The sequence below is a fragment of the Rosa rugosa genome, chromosome 2 (genome assembly GCF_958449725.1).
Source record: "Rosa rugosa chromosome 2, drRosRugo1.1, whole genome shotgun sequence".
Classification (NCBI taxonomy): Eukaryota; Viridiplantae; Streptophyta; class Magnoliopsida; order Rosales; family Rosaceae; genus Rosa; species Rosa rugosa.
In genome coordinates this window covers 11,332,710-11,349,545 of record NC_084821.1, presented here as the reverse complement: position 1 = coordinate 11,349,545, position 16,836 = coordinate 11,332,710, and the positions used below count along the sequence as shown (strand labels likewise).

Genomic DNA, 16,836 nt, shown 5'->3' with positions numbered 1-16,836 from the left:
CTTCTCTATATAAATAGGAGTCCCTGTGTTCACTCAAGATACATTGAAAATACAGCAGCAATACCATCTAGCTTTTCACATATTGAGTGCTTCACAAAAGGCTTTTATTGAGTTCCTCATTCCGGCTCCTGCCATCACTTCTAGCTGTACTCTGCTCATATCAAGATGGCTCTCCAAGCAACTGAAAAAGGTTGGTGATCCAAGTCTTCTTATCATGCTTATATCAATGTGTATCTGATATGTTCTGGTGTATGCTCATTGATATGTATATGACATGTTTATACGTGTTTGTGATGTTAAATGATTGATTGTATATTTTGTGGCAACAACAAGCACTTTGTAGAGGGGATGTGAACTCCACAGTTTGCCAGAACTGTGCTCATGATGCAAGCCAAGAAATCTTCAAGAGTTGTAAAACTGAAGAAGCAGTTATATGGTATGAACTATGTCAAGTTCACTATTCCTATGTCATGTTCTTTTAATTGATGTTCTATGCTGGGAAGTATCCTATAAAGAATAAGCAGGAGAAGAATGTATCGATCCGAATAAGTTAAATGATGTTTTGAAGAACTTAATGACAAAGCTTTTGGACCAGTCTTCCTATAATACTTCTAAGCATATGTTTGCAACCGGGGATACGAAATTTTCAGGAAAGCATCCTATTTATGGCCTACAACAGTCCACTAGAGACACTTATGGAAGTGACTGCCATTACTGTTTGCTTATGCTCTTGCTGAGTAGAGATGACAAAACTACTTATTTAAGTTCTAACATCATTTTGTTAAATTCTAGAAACATTACGATTTCTACTATTAAACTGTAAATAATAACAAATCCCCGCAGCATAGCGCGGGAACTGTTCCTAGTAACCTTCGAACCAGCAAGATCCTTCTAGTAAGAAAAATCAACGGAAAAAAAAAAAAAAAAAGCCTCAAGTAAGCCCAAACACTCTTAACCAAAATTGAGGCTGAGGAAAGCATGGCATATAAACAACTCCCACTAGGCCCATTCAGCCCAACCAGGCCCGCAGCAGTGGAACGCTGGCCATGCACCTTCAGAGCTACGCAGAGCAGCAACACCAACTTAAAAACCAGGAGCAGGACCCACCACATGGCCACCGTCGACCACCATAATCACCACTGTCCCAAATGATCAGTAGCACCACCAGCTTGAGATGTTTATAAAGCAAAGAACTAGGTTTCGGTCTTGTTTGGTAACACGAAGGTAAGGCTGATTTACCAAGCAACTAAACATAACATGACTATATATCGTTTTAAATTTCATTTGTAACCTACTCGCCTCATGTTGATGCAACTCAAACTCTTCTACTCGCCTCATGTATATACGCTCAATTTCCTTAGGCTTGAATTTTACAGACCAAATTCTGAAATTTGAAATGAACATACAGGGGAGCCTTGCAAAATACTCTCTAGATTTCTAAAATATCCAAAAAGAAGTCAAAGAAGTCACTAAAACACAGTTTATTTTGTAGAAACTAACAAATGATCAAATACAGCTTTCCTTCTCAAGGTTTTAAACGGCAGATTATGCGGTACAGAAACAATTCATATCTGCCATTTCAATTAAGCTAACAAGAAACTCAAATCAACTTGTTCTTGAGGCTTTTGTAAAGCTTGGGGTCAGTCTGGTAGTATACTATGTCTCCAGTGTCACTGACATAGTGGTCATTGCTCATGCTTGCCACAAGATTGTTGATCAAGTGAAACGGAAATGGCCCGGATTTTTTTGGCTCTCGGTAATACTTCCCCAGAACATGTTTGGCCGACTTGGTCTGCAATACAAGTATGTCAATGCCACCATCAGAATTATCAAGTAATCTGAAATCCTAATACATTGCACATGTAAATAGTGAACAGGTCATTAGTTTGGTTGAGGTGAGGGAGAACATACTGCTTCAACTAGATGATAATGTGGAATCTGAGGGAAGAGATGATGGATAACATGGGTGCCAATGTCATGGTGGATGTTGTTAATCAATCCATAGTCACGATCGACGGTTGTGAGACCTCCTCTTAGATAACTCCATTCCTGCAAAATGAAACCACCAGGAAAAGAAGGCTTCTTAATTAGGTACCAACAAGATCCCATCTATAACCTTCCAGATAGAAAATTGAGCAAGATAACATTTCCCCTTACGTAGCCTAACTCTTTTGACAAAATCTCACATTGTGCTAAATTCTTCAGTTTCAGCATATAAGTCAGTTGATATCCAAGTAACAATTAAATTCATGTATCCATCAATACCTTGCCGCGGTACCAAGGAAGTTTATGCTCATCATAACCATGGTGATGCAAATATGTTACCATGTCCAACCACATTATGAAAATCTGCAAGTAAAAGCCAATACAAAATTAGGAAATAAACTGTCGAATGTACTGTTGTTATCGCGAAGAAAAATGAACTAACCCAGTAAGGGACACCATAGATCTTCAAGACTTGGACAGGTCCTACTATAAAGGACATACAGACAATGAAAACGAGCATCACAGTCCAACAAACAGTTGAGGTTATCACATCGTTCCTCTCATTCGGGGCAAACAAGTCGCTGTAAGGGTTGAAATGTGAACCTTGCTTTCCTGGACTTCTAGTCCACTGCAAAACAATCCAGTAGAGAACAAATTAAAGAGGTGAACCATAAAAAAAAATTAAAACACAATCTTGAACCAATCGACATAAGCTCAATGAAAGATGGGTTTCCTCACCAGATAGAATGGGTATGCAAAAATGGGGTAAGGCACTCTGAATCTAAACTTTCTTGTACTCTCATCCAAATTTGTATAGACCTTCTCAGTCAGCTAACAAAAATAGCAAAAGAGAGCCAGAGTTAATTGAAGATTAAACAACCAGAAGCTCAGCACTAACAATATGTATAAGCTAAGCAAGCGCTAGCATTGTGAATTAAAGGAACAGGCACATACAGGAACCCAGGACTCATCATTCTCAACATGGCCATGGTTCTGATGGTGAGTTCTATGGCTGATTCTCCTGCAAAGCCAATCAAATCATATGTAATGAAACTCAATCTCAATCTCAACCACACATCAACAACATTTTCAAACCACAACGTAAAGATGAAATCTTTTTAGGTAGCAAGCATTGAAGATTGAAGAAAAACAGAGGAACCCACCATCCATTATAAGGTACAAGAATTGCAGAATGCAGAACATGCCCCACAACATTATTGAGCACGCGACTGTCCGAAAAGCTTCCATGGCCACTGTGTTCAATCCAAAACCAATTACATCAGGAAAAAAAAAGATGCAATCTTTCAAAGACTCATTTCAATTAAACAGTAACAAGATTTAGAAAATGAAGAAAAGTGTACAAAAATGCAGAAGCATCTGAGTGAAATGAGGAATTACCAATCATGTCCAAGAACAAATAGAGCCCAGAACATGGTTCCCTGAGCAGCCCAGTATAGTGGCCAGACATACCAATTGTTGAAGTAAATGGCTGCAGCAGCCATTGCAAATATGACAATGATGTCCCTGCACACATAGCTCAAGGACCTCCATGGATTCTTGCACCAACAGTGTTTGGGAATGGCGGCTCGGATCTCAGCTATCTTGAAGGGAGGAGGAGCACTTGGGTCGAAATCTGCATCGTATTCTTTGTTGAGGTTGTGGATCCCATTGACACCATTCATGGGTTTGGCTTCAACACCCTCCATTGTAGCTAAAGTTGATTCCTTTCTTGAAGGAGTAAACCACTGGTTCTCAAATCTCTTTGTGTTCTCTGAGAAAGCGGACAAAGAGGGCTAGCTGCTGCAGGCACCGAGGTTAAGGGCAGTGCTTAATATTTATAAAGCTGAAAGAAGAGAGAGGCAATGATATGGGTGCACCGTGCAACGGTACACTAGTATATCTACACGCATACAAATCTTTGTATCTATTCTATTCTACGTGCCACTACGAAATACGAAGCTTCCTCCTCAGAAAATTATGTGTGTTCTAAAAGAGTGTTTGAGAGAGCTTAGCCTGATTCAACTTCACGAAACAATATGTGAAATAAAGCTAATGGGATCGGAGGGTTTTAGTTTTCTCAGTTTTGAGATGCATATGGGAGAGCTTAGAATAATTCAACTTCTCCAAAGAAGTTAAAATCAAACCCGAAAGGATCGACGAGTTTTAATTTCCACCTTAAAGATATTTTTCATGCAACATGTTTTTTTCTCATATTTACACTTATTAAACAATGAAATATTTTTTCTTCAAGTTTTTTTAAACTTCGAGGAATCTAAAGGAAATGAAGATCCATACACCATTTTTCGTTTTTCTAGAGCACCTATTGATCACCCTATTGATTGTGTGACACCAAAAAGAAGAGTAAGAAGATGCATACACCATTTCATGTTTTTCTAGAGCACCTATTGATAACCCTATTGATTGTGTGACACCAAAAAGAAGAGTAAGAAGATGCATACAACATTTCATGTTTTTCTAGGCCACCTGTTCGTCACCTGTTGAATGTGTGACACCAAAATGAAGACTAAGAACATGCATACAAGAATTTTTGGTTTTTCTAGGCCACCTGTTCGTCACCTGTTGAATGTGTGACACCAGAACGAGGACTGAGAAAAATCATCAAGTTCTACTATACCCTTAGTTACAAGCATAGGACTTGACCAAATGTGAGGTCCAAAAAACACCAACCATGTGAATCACTTCTGGAGGGGGTCATATATGCTACTAATCTGGTCCAATATTGCCCAAAAACGATGATGATGTGGCCAATAAAAGGGACCTAGGATTCAAAAACGAATTAATTGTAGTCTTATCGAATAGAGGCTAGCTATTGTTGCCCAAAAGAGACTTTTATCTGTGAATGAGAAAGTGGTGTACTGAAAAAAAGAACATGAAACGTATGAATAAAAAAAATAGTGTGACCCAGAAATTGTCCATTCAGTCGGACCACACATTTATCATGTATGTATATATATATATATATATATCAGACACAATTTTAGGAATTCTTAACTGTTGGTAATACCAATTTTTCTGGATTCTGTTATTGCAGACCAAGTTTTTCCGGAAAACTTGTTAAATCTTGTTCTGTGGTACAATGTACACTACCATAGTGTAAAATGATGAAAACCTAAATAGGAAACTTTCGTCCACTGCTGTTTAAATTTGATGTTCCAAAAATCTTTTGATTGCTTAATTATAGCTAGTGAAGTTCCAAAATCAGTAGGAAATTGCTTTCGATGAATGAGAGACCGTGTAAATATTATCTAATCTCTTAAATTAAGAGAACAAATAATTAAATAATTAGTACTAATAGAAATCACCAAAAAAAAAAAAGGAATACTATTTATGGCGCCTTAGGGTTTATGATTTAAAACGACCTATGTTATCATTCAACAATGTTTTTTTTTTTTTTTTGTGCTTTTGATCGGAGTGAAAGACTTCATTACACAATGTTTTAGTTAATTTGGAGTGTTGGTTTGTTAGGTCTTTTATTTAATGAAGTCATACACAAAAAACATAACAACAAATGAAAACAAGAAGGCAACTAAATCATGAGCAAATGCAATGAAGCCACAGACAATCAAGTAAAATTCAATCCAACAAAATAATTAGGGGTGTTAAAAAGCCTCATACATAAAATCAAATACCCTAATGGGGAAAATTGAATGAAAACCTGATAATGGGGATCCCTGACCTTTGATTTCTCGACCATGTATTGGGAGTCATGTATTGAGCTGAAATGTTAATTACTTTGATTCCCCTACTCAAATTCACAAGCAGAGTAATCAATTTGTTAATGTAAACTAGCAATATATGTTAGAGGCAACAGTAGAAGGATAAGTGAGCAACTCTTCAAGATATTGTAGTTACATTAAATATATTGAGAGATGTGTATTCCATTGATAGTAGAGACCTCTATTTATAGAGGATTACAAGTACAATATCTTTTAGTACAAGGAATCCTATTTTAACTAAGACTAGAATATTTAGAATAATATACCCCTATTACAATTAGGATAAGAAAATCTGTTTGGGTCAGGCACCCATTAAATATGAATTTCCTTCAACATTGTAGAAATTGTGGTATGAGTAAAGTAGCAATATATAAACATTCAGGGCGGATATACGAATCTATTCTCCAATGAGGACGCGAAGACGGCCACGAAAAATCCATTAGGGATTGTAACAGGCATTGAGGCGGAGACATGATGGGGAATAATTTTGGGGAAGTTGAAGGTATCTGATTCCATCCCCGACCCTCCTCAAATGAATCATTAAATCCGAGCATAAAGGATGTCACAAATGTTTTATACAGTAATATCGATTTAGAATAAGGGACAACACATATGGTGGAACTGTAACAATAGAAAAGATCACGAGAATCTAATTATCTAAATCCACACATCTTAGAAACTACACTCATCCAGCATCAGCATCAGCATCATCATCACAAAGAGTGGTGGACTTGCATTCTTTTTATTATCCAAGTATGATCAAATAATTCTAGTAGCATTGAAAAAATCATACTAATAACTGGAAAAGATCAAATTGGTTTGAATTGAATGGTTCAATAGTGCATTCCAAGATTGAATGAGCAAAAGGAGGATTTGGATGAAATGAAGGAAAACTTTGGTCAATATGGCAAGCTAAGCTATGGCCAATAAATAACTGAGGAGTGAGGACCATGATGGTTTCAACTTTCACGATCTGAAAAGGCAAAGATATTTAGTTAAAGAATAAAAACTTTAAAGGCTGTCCCAAAGAACAAAACCTGACTAAAAGGATAGGCAAAGGCAAAGGCATGGGAACTTGGGCATGCCTTGCTTCATTTACATTAATTATGGCAGCCTTGCCCTGCAGTCTGCAGTTATTACAATTTGCTCAGACATTTTGTAGAATCCCCTTGGAACAAAGTGTTGTGGGGGTTAAAGGAATAGGCTCTCTTCGATCTCATTCCATCTTCTCAAGTGCTAGAAGGAAAAAAATAAAAAAATAACCACAGAACACGTGGGTAGCATTGAATTTCTGGGTGAACTCCAAAATTGATTTTTTATGTTTTTCTATTAGCAACTAAATACAATTATATGGTTATTTTTCTTTCTATAGCGACAATAATGATATTGAAAGCGTGATGAATTATACTTTAATTTCATTAAAAATGGTATGGTTCGTTCATAACACATGAAAGACAAAAAAACTATTGAAACCCATGAAGGTATGAAAAGTGTAAATCTCAATACACTTAAGGCCATAAACTTTGAAAAAAAGAAGAAGAAAGAAATGACCGTTATATTCTGTTTTGCCATGGTTTTTGTCTTGACAAAAATGTCCTTATGAAAAATATTTCTTTTAATTAAAACGCATATTTATCCTTTCAAAAACGCATGCTTATAAGCTTATTTATTATCTCTACTAATAAAAAAAAAATCCTTATTTAAATGATTTTTCTTTATTCAATTGAGATGAAGAAGTTTATCTACTAGTTTGTTTTATTTGCGGCATTTGTTACATCACATCTACTCTCTTAAGAAAAAAATGAACAAGACTCCTAAGAACGTCTACATCAACAGCTCCTAAGAGTGTGTTTGGATGAGGGAAAAAATGATGGAATTTAATTGAAAGTGAAGATTTCATAATTCCTAAAAGTCAATTATCTCGTTTGGCATTATCAGATTGGAAATTTTAAATTTCTCAGTGGAAAAAAACGAAGGAATTCGTTATTTAAATTCCTCACTTTAATTTCCACCAAAACAGGTGTCATTTACGAATTCATTTGCAGTATTCAATTTTTATTTCCAAAACAAGACTTTTTTCTATTTTATCTTTTTTTTTGTTTTAAACTTTCTTAATTTATTACACATTTCAAATCCTAAATAGATGCAACCAAACAATAGAAATTGCAATTAATGGAATTTTAGATTGATGGAGTTAAAGATTCCATCATCTACAACAAAAAAAGCTGAGAGCTCCAAAAATATAGGAGGTGAAGACCTAGACCGCGTTGAGGGAGATGCTCCGTCCGACGGCGCGCCCTCGTGGCGGCGTCGTCGGACGGGCCCGAGGGGACCTAGTGTCCGGTGATGAGTTGCCTAGTTGGAGTGAAGGTTGTTGGGGGTTGGCAGCACTATCTCGACGGGCTGGAGGTTCTGATGGTGGAGGATTGCGGCGGTTTGATGCGGGATCAGTGTTGTCGAGAGTGAAGCGCAGACGATCGATGTCAGGCCGGTCCGAGTTGGTGTTGCGACATTGGCGATCACCGGGAGGTGACGACTGGGAGGCAACAGTGCTGGGATCGACGTTGAGATCGGATCAATCGGATCCGATATGGTTTCGGCGATTTGTGATCGATTTTGGGTGCATCGTTTCCTCTAGCCGGCGTAATGGGGGACTGAGACGGGTTGCGATCTCTCGGCGACAAGCTGGTAGCGGTGGCGATGCCGTCGGTGGTCGGAAGGTGAGGTTGCCGGAGAGATTCTGGCGTCCTGCCTCCTGCAGCTTTGATCTTTGGCGTGGGCATGATGGTAATTGGGCCTGGGCTTCTGTTCTAGGCCCATATTTTTATGTTTCTTTTTCTATTTGTTGTTTTTTTACAATTAGTAAGACGTGGCTTTATGCCAGCAATAAGACCCTATCATTTTTTGACGTGGGTTTTGTCCCGGTATGCACACTCTGTGTGCCTTGTTTGGCCTAGCGAGGCGGCGAGCTATTTACTTGATCAAATGGACGCAACCTCCTAGTGGCAGGATGAAATTGAGTGTCGTCGGATTTATTTCTGTGCGGCAACATAGTGGGAAAGCTGTGCTATTTGCAATGATGCTTCTTCGTTATAGAGTTATCTTTCCGGTATGTCACCGCTATCTCAAAGAAAATGGAGTAACCATTCGTGCACTCTTTGCTAATTGGTGCTTGTCAGAGTACATAGATTTTGTGGAGAGTCTTGGTATTATTTCAGAATGTTCTCTTTATGCTTATTGTAATCTGGGGTTCAGGCTCTACGTCCCCCCCCTTGTATTCTTCAATTTCATTAATCAAGGCTTGAGGGCAGCCGCACCAGCCATTTTTTTTATAAAAAAAATTCTTACGGATTTTATAATTTTCTCATCCAAACACACCAAAGATTAGGGAATAAAATAAATAATTATTATCAAGACTTATACAATAATTTTTTGACATCCAACCTAAAAACACTTAAACTTGAATAATAATTAAGGTCATCAGCTACAGGCCTACTGCTAGCATTTTTCCGTTATGCCGAAAGCAAGAGACAATATTCTTTTTTCTTCTTCATTAGTATCTTTTTCCTTAATTAATTAACAACGGAATATAGAATTTTTCTTTTTTGTTTGTTATCAAATTACTGAATTAGAAACTAGAAAGAGAATCGTATGGATGCATGGAGACAGTTGATAAAACAAGAGGAAAAATACGACAGTTTATATAAAAGTGAGGTCTGCAGTGCACCCATTCCCAGAAAAAGAAAAAGCAATAAAAACAGAGAGAAAGATTTTTAATAAAGCTAAGTGTGAATGTGACAAATAACTCGTACCAGTCCTCACGTCGGGATTATTTATTTCCTGGCAAATCTGCTTTGTATGTTTTTGATTTTTTTGGTTACAAGATTTGTATGTTCTTTGTTCTTTGTGTACAGAACGGAAAGAATGCACATCAAACACGAAAGATAACTATTGTGAAAATTTGACGCAAAAATTCGTTCAATAATTTTCTTTAACTGTTATTCGACAAATATAATTCGACAAATATAATTATAAATGCTGACGACGTATTTTGATTTAGTTTCATTTTAATTGTGAATTGTTGTGTATTTTTTCAAAATTTAAATACACTAATATATGTGAACAATATGGGTTCCGTGGAGTAACACTAATTTATGTATTATAAGGAAGCAAAAGTCAAAGTTAGTTTTAGCCAATTCTTCTCTAACTCCAAGAGATTTCCTATTTTACAGCAATATCTAAAACCTCCATAATTCTTCCTTAAAATTTTAGAGATTACTGTAAATTTAGGGAATTTTGTTTTCTCTTTCCTCATTATCCCTAAAATGGGAATAGTTATAGGGAATCTGTTGGAGCAAAAGATGTTCATTTTTCCCTAAAATAGAGAAAAATTAAAGAATTAAATACTGTTTACTCCTATACTTATAAGGTTTCATCATTTCAGTTCATGACCTTCGAATTTCACCTAAAAAGTCCATGAACTCTCAATTTCCTCCCAATTGGTCCCTGTCGTCAAAATTTTCTGTTAAAGTTGCTGAAATGTCTATTATGCCCTCACTTTTTAAAAAAATATATATATATTTTTTCTCTCTCTTTTATTTCTTTTTTTCATTTCACCTCTTGAAGGTCAGTGGATTGGAACCATCTTGATGAGAAGATGAACAGAAGGAGGCGAGAGAGCCAGAAGAAGAAGAGGTAAAAAGAACAAAAATTAAAAAAATTAAAAAAGAAATTTAAAAAAAAAAAAAATTTAAGTAATTTAGGGTATAATAGACTTTTTAGGGGAAGATAACGAAATTTTTGACTGATACTTGATGGCAGGGACCAATTGGGAGGAAATTGGGAGTTCAGGGACTTTTTAGGTGAAATTCGAAGGTCAGGGACTGAAACAATGAAACTCTATAAGTATAGGGAATAAGCAGTATTTAACCCAAAATTAAAATATAGGGAAGCTGTTGGAGTTGCTCTAAGGGTTAGAAAACAAGTCAAGGATGAGAGGGCTGCCCTGCTAAAAACCTAGCCGCTTAGGTTTAGGTACCAATTAACAACGTCAATTAATGTCAATCTCAAAATTGACGAAAAATTATGAAGACGTGCACGTGTATGAGATTGAATTGAGTACCATGACCAGCAAATTTATGAAGACGTGCAAGTATATGAGATTAAATTGAGTGCCATGACTTGCAAATATATTGTTGGAGAGACACTACTAGAATTATGTCATTAGACATCACCACTATTAAATCAGTCGGAATTGCACGCGATGTAAAAAATACATGCTAACATCGGTTTATGAAATATCGATTTTTATTGTGATTATAAACATCGGTCATTAAATTAACCGATGTGTAAAGTCTCGTTCAAAAATTTTGAAAAATTTGCGGAGGGACTAAGTTAAAAATTTTAGAAACGCGGGGGGACTAAATTTTCATTCCCTCCATTCCTCCAACACTATTTTTTTTCACTCTGAAACTTTCGAACCGTAATGACTAACTCTCACTCCTTCCAAACCCTACTCGGGTGGTACCCCCCCCTCCCCGGACTCTCACTCTCTCTCTATGATGAACAAGCTCCGGAATTTGGTCTTTTCCCTTAAACTCTGTTCGATCTCCACCGCAATCCTTTTTCTCTTTCTCTCCGTTCTCGATCTAACTCAACAAATTGAGCACTTGGTGGCCACTGTGTTGATCTAGATCCAGGGCTTATGGGCTTATTCTTTTTGGGTATTTCAATTTGGCTCTTTCCAGTCGTTCCTCTTCCTCTCTCGTGCGAGGTCATTCAACTCAGATGCTTTCAATTCAATGGCGAGGTCATTCGTGCGAGTTTCGTTCTGTCCGAGCGCAATTTCGATTCAACTCGGATGCTTTCTCTTCTCTGCTGACGGAGAGTTCGCGTCTTGGGTCAGTTCTCAACCTCTTTTTGCTTGGTTTCTGTGTAGATTGGAGCAGGCCTCTGGCCTCGCAGGTGTGCGTCTAGTGTGACCGGACAGGTTGCTGTCGGAGGTGATTGGGATGGAGATCGGAGACTGGGGCGTTGGGATTTCGATCTGTTTGGTTTTTATTTGATGACGGTGGCTGCACGGAGACTGGGTGAGCGGAAGATGGTGGTGACTGGGTGTGTGGCGACGGTCGGGGATTCGGATCCGGCAGTAGGGTTGTTGACCCTCTGGGTTTGGGGATGGAGACGGTGGGAATATAGGCTCGGGTGTTGATCTTCTTCATGGAATTGGGCATGCGAGCTTTGTGTTTGTGGTGGTGGGTGATGTGTGGTCAACGACGATTGGGGTTCGGTATCGGCGCCAAACAGATTATGGAGGAGCCTACAATCCTGCAGCAGTGTCCAAACACGGTGTACTACATATTATCACATTATATTGGTTTATTTCTTATTTTCTTTCCATTCTACTAGTCGGTCACAGTGTATTATTAACATTCGAGGTGTTGCCGACAAGTTTGATGGAGAGGATAACAATAAAGCAAATGAAGTCGTCCTGAGTATTGTTGACCTTACTGGTTCTATATTACTTATATGTAGTCTTCATTGGCTCTAACTTTTCTTCTCTTTCATCCTTGGTGACACCACACACACATTCAGATTAGATATGGATGACATGTGTACCTAACTCATTGTGTGCTTTTAGTTGTAGCCATATATGCTTAAATGATTAATATACCAATTGATACTGAAAATCTGAAATAGGGCTAGACATGGTCTTTCGAGTCCCTATAATATCTGTTACAATTGCTTAGGACTATTGTTACTGATGCAATGATCTTTGGACAGTTGACCAAGTACTTGAGAGACTATTTGGAAGGCAAGAAGGAGATGTCACTGGTAATTTTTTTTTTCCCTTCCAAATTGTTTAACTCGTTAAATTTTTTCAGAAACCTCTGATGAGTACTATTGAAAATCAGTTTGCATTTTATTGTGTATCAAGTTTCTTTGAAATTATTCATGTGATTGATTCGTTACTATTACAGATTTTAACAGTAAAATCAGGAGAAGAAGATTATCGTGATACATCGCACCTGCTAAGACAGGCCTCACCTTATATGGAAATCAAGTACAACTTTACAACACCTTAATGTTGTCCTTCAATTTATTTTTCACATGAGTTGTTAAGAGTTTTTATACTATATGTGCAGGTTTAATAATGCTGAAGACCCTTCAAATATTCCGAACAAAAGGCAAATCCAGTCTTTGTCTAGAACTGAGCAGCGCAAAAGAATGAAATTAACCGGTTCTGAGTCTTGCGTGGTATGTCTTGTTTTTGAGTTGTTCACTTATTTATATCATGTAATTACATCTCTGTGTCATAATTTAACTGGCAGCTTTAGACTTTTTTTGTTCCATTATGCTTCTTTAAATGATTGACGTAAGGTTATTTCACTCCCTTTTTTTTTCCCTGCAAGTAAACTCTGGATCCTTATTAAATTATTTTGACTGCATTAATGTAACTCTGAAGGATACATATGGCTCCTGATGATGACCTAAAATGATTTCTTCAGGGTTGATATTTCCTTATTGACTTGGTTATTTAACTCCTTGGTATGTGTATATACGTGCACGCATTTCCCAAGCTTCTGTTGAAATCTTTACATGAATTCCAGGGCATGAATATATTCTTTTAAGTTAAAGAAAATTTTATTTTCATATATTGGTTTACCTTATTGTTTTCTTCTTTTTACTGCATAGCCTTATTTCCTAATTATCTTTTGGCAATGTCTAATACTTGCTTGTTTTGTTATAGCGGCACAAAGAATCTACAAGGTGGAATTAAGTAGTGGTTCAAAACCGTGTAATGTTGACACTGCAGATGGAGAGAGAAACCATCAGATTATGCAGAGTTTTGCTAAAGCTATATGGAATGTTTTGAAGGATTACAACAAAAAACTATAGGTAATCAAGAGTCTCATACATTCAATTCATGTAGTTAGTTAGGTAAACTGATTCCTATCATCCAGTTCCTAATTTTGATGCCCATTTGTTGATCAAGCTGAGGCAGTATTCATTCTTTACTTTGGTTCCTTTCCTAACTAGCTCAACTTCCATCAATTATATGTTCAAAAGAAAACCTACTCATCTATCTGGTCATAAGTAGGTGGCGGATGATGAAATCAATGTAGTCGGAATCACATTAATGTAAAGCATCCATTTTCTTGAATCAATGTAGGTCCTGTCATGGAGGATTTGAAATGCGTTGCTGTACTACCATTGTACCATATATATGTTAATGTTATTCATTTTGAACCTCCCTACCTTGGATTTGCTTTATTCTGAATCTTTCAACCTGCTTCACTTCTCCAATTGTTTCTCTAGCTTGTCTTGAACAAATCTCAAAAACCTTTGTTCTTATCTTTTTAAGAGAAAATTTGCATTGCTTCTGTGTTATCATGTAAAGTTGGAATAGATATCTAGAAGGGAAATTTGTAATGTTTTTGTCTGTTTCTCCTTTGGTTATTGTCACAGTGGTCCAGGCAGAGCTGGTATATGCACCACACCATTGCATTCCCACTTGGTTAATGAGGGTTTTGCTAAACTGTAGCATCTTCCATATAACAGGAAAGTGACTAAACTGTATTCCAGGTTGCAGATGAACTTGTAGCAGAGTTTTCTGACCCTATCAATGGTGTCACATCCCCTGATCAAATTGACGAGGTGCGCATTGAAGTGGCTGATTATATACAGAGTTTGATGTAGAAATGTGACTGCCAAGATGTTTTTTGAGTAAGGCTAGCTAGTTTTGGCTTTGAAGCAAAGCTTGGTGTGGAGCTTTTGTACATTGTTGCTCATATGTTTCCAAGCTAGCTTTTGTAAGTTTAGGGGTTTATTTTGTGAATTATGTTGAATCATGAAATTTGGAAAGAAAATTAATGGGAAAGCCCCTTATTTTGGATGATGAGAAATGCAATTTTTTTCCCAGCAATAGCTAAATGCAAACTTTTCACATCATGCTTGTCAAAATAAAGTGAAGTATATTAAAGTATAATAAAACAGTAATGCCAAGGAAAACGAAGTCAGTTGAGAGATTAGAAATCAATATCAAAAATGAAATCGATGTGCTATGATTATCAATATATCGAATTGTAACTCAAAACCGATGTAATCAAAACTACTGCACATCGATTTCTAATCACCAAACCGTAATCTATTATGAACATACAAATCACCTACCATGGAGCAAACTGATGTGTGGTCAAAAGGTGAACATCATTTCTGAATAAAAAAACGATGTAGAATAAAGATACAGACATCGTTCCTAAGAAAATAATGTGGCAACCTACATGTAAAAATGGCCACGAACAAACAATATTCATGGGAACTGATGTCTACAAGTGTACTGGACATCGCTTCTGGAATAGAAATCGATGCAAATGTTCACGTAGGTATTGTTCGACATATACTTTATTAAGCATAAAATGTGAAAATATGAAGAATTAGACATACCTAACATACAAAAATATGATGATTATAACGATTATACATCGATTTGTTTTTTAGAATCGATGTTGGTTGTTGTCTGGGACATCGGTTGAAAACGCGCTTATACTGATGTCTATACTTTTCTCTACACCCACTAAGACATCGGTCGAAAATTAGTTTAACATCGGTCCAGAACCGATGTCTATGAACAAAATTCTAGTAGTGAGATTTTCAAAATATTATCTTTGATAAATAAATGAAAATGTGTCATTTATGTTTGCACTTTTTAGATTTATCAGAGTGAAGTGATATGACCAAAATTCAAATTATACAAATGAAAAGGTACCTTACTAATTGAAGGGGTACATATACTTCTATATAAATGTTTCATTCTCTAGAAAATGGGACAATCCAAGACAATCCCAGAGAATCCTAAGAAGATCTAAGCCTCCAATATTCACAATTTTCATGTTTTATTACACATAAAACTACTAGAAACTAATAGTGCCCAATTAGTTTCTAGTAACCTTGAGTGATCTTGTAAACCTTCTTTTGAGTGTTTAGGTTGGTTTTTGGGAGTGCGAAATGCAGACCAACAACAACATTGTGTTGGGCTTCATTATATCCTAAATGCATATTTGATTAATCCCCTTTACACACTTGATAGTGGGGCAAATAATGTCTTAAGGAAAGCGTTGCTACAACGTGCCTTAGAAGCATAAACCCTCTCATAATCTATACCCACAAATTTGTTCTAACAATCTTAAGACATTATGTTAGCCAATGAAATATTTTCATTCTAGATATTTTATGCCAAATTAAGTTTGGAAACTGGTGGAGGCTATTTCAAAAGAGAAGGAAAGAAAGTATACAAGAATTTGTCGATCTGAACATGATGTAAGACTCTTTCATTCACCATTAAATCTCTAAAGGCTACAGGTACGCCAATTATTAGTAGTAGTTCATATTTAGTGATGTTTTTTTTAAGAAACATGAATTTTGATTCTGCAATGTGCTTTAATTACTATGTCGCACATATATGTGTATAAATGAGTAAGTTCAATCCATGATAGAAATCTGGTTATATTGCTTGATTTGGGTTAGCACCAAATTGGCCATATATTTTTAGGTTGAGATTGTTGCCATATAAATTAATATGCATATGTTCAAATATATTTTGCATTTCTGTACAAATGCAAATGAAAATTTCTTAACAAACAAAACTAATGTTTTCATCTATATAATCTTCTTCCTCATAGAAGTCAGAGGCAAGGAGGCAAGGCGGACTCCCGTGATCTTTTCCTCTCGTCCGGCGGCGGTTGACGACGGCGTTGGCGGTTCTGTCTCGCTGTTGTTGTATCGTTTGCCGGACGGGAATGGTTTTGGGCTAGTACCCTATTGGCTTAGGGATTTCTGGCCTGAGGTTTGACTCCGGTGGCGGCGTAGTTCGAGATCTTTCTTCTCTACGCCATGGAGGCCATGGACATCATCTCGAGGGAGGCGATTCACGGCGTGAGGTGGGTTTCGGCGGCGGGGATGGCTACTTTGGGGGGAGCTGGTAGCGGCTTGAGACAGCGATCCAAGTTTGGCTGGCTTGCTCAGGCTTCATCGGTGCTTTCTGGTGATCGTTCCTTCAGGCGTCGTGGCCCTGGCTTGCTTGCGGAGGCGTGAAGTTGGCGGCGAGTTTTGG

The 16,836-nt window shown here is 37.1% G+C and overlaps 1 protein-coding gene and 1 long non-coding RNA gene across 4 annotated transcripts; one reads left to right on the top strand and one right to left on the bottom strand.

Annotated features, from left to right (window-relative positions):
- Nucleotides 1-1,457: 1,457 nt before the first annotated feature.
- Nucleotides 1,458-3,881, bottom strand: LOC133731708 (omega-3 fatty acid desaturase, endoplasmic reticulum). The gene is made up of 8 exons (XM_062159112.1): nucleotides 3,385-3,881; nucleotides 3,150-3,239; nucleotides 2,941-3,007; nucleotides 2,725-2,817; nucleotides 2,429-2,614; nucleotides 2,266-2,349; nucleotides 1,912-2,049; nucleotides 1,458-1,792 (listed from the first exon to the last, which is right to left on the bottom strand). The coding sequence occupies exons 1-8, from the start codon at nucleotides 3,690-3,692 to the stop codon at nucleotides 1,601-1,603; spliced, it is 1,158 nt and encodes a 385-aa protein (XP_062015096.1). The 5' UTR covers nucleotides 3,693-3,881; the 3' UTR covers nucleotides 1,458-1,600.
- A 7,095-nt stretch (nucleotides 3,882-10,976) lies between these two features.
- Nucleotides 10,977-15,024, top strand: LOC133729480 (uncharacterized). Of its 3 annotated transcripts, none has more exons than XR_009856384.1 (5): nucleotides 10,977-12,557; nucleotides 12,704-12,786; nucleotides 12,869-12,980; nucleotides 13,474-13,622; nucleotides 14,310-15,024. It is a non-coding gene; the product is annotated as an uncharacterized LOC133729480 (long non-coding RNA). The 3 variants fall into 3 exon arrangements; XR_009856383.1 differs by having other exon boundaries at nucleotides 14,193-15,024; XR_009856382.1 differs by having other exon boundaries at nucleotides 13,474-15,024.
- Nucleotides 15,025-16,836: the final 1,812 nt, after the last annotated feature.

Excerpts from the sequence above, each read along its gene's own strand:
- LOC133731708 (XM_062159112.1), bottom strand. The coding sequence starts at position 3,692 with ATGGAGGGTGTTGAAGCCAAACCCATGAATGGTGTCAATGGGATCCAC. Across the intron at positions 2,615-2,724 it reads TTGCATACCCATTCTATCTG|TGGACTAGAAGTCCAGGAAA; the intron begins GTGAGGAAACCC and ends ATTGTTTTGCAG. Across the intron at positions 1,793-1,911 it reads ATTATCATCTAGTTGAAGCA|ACCAAGTCGGCCAAACATGT; the intron begins GTATGTTCTCCC and ends CTTGTATTGCAG.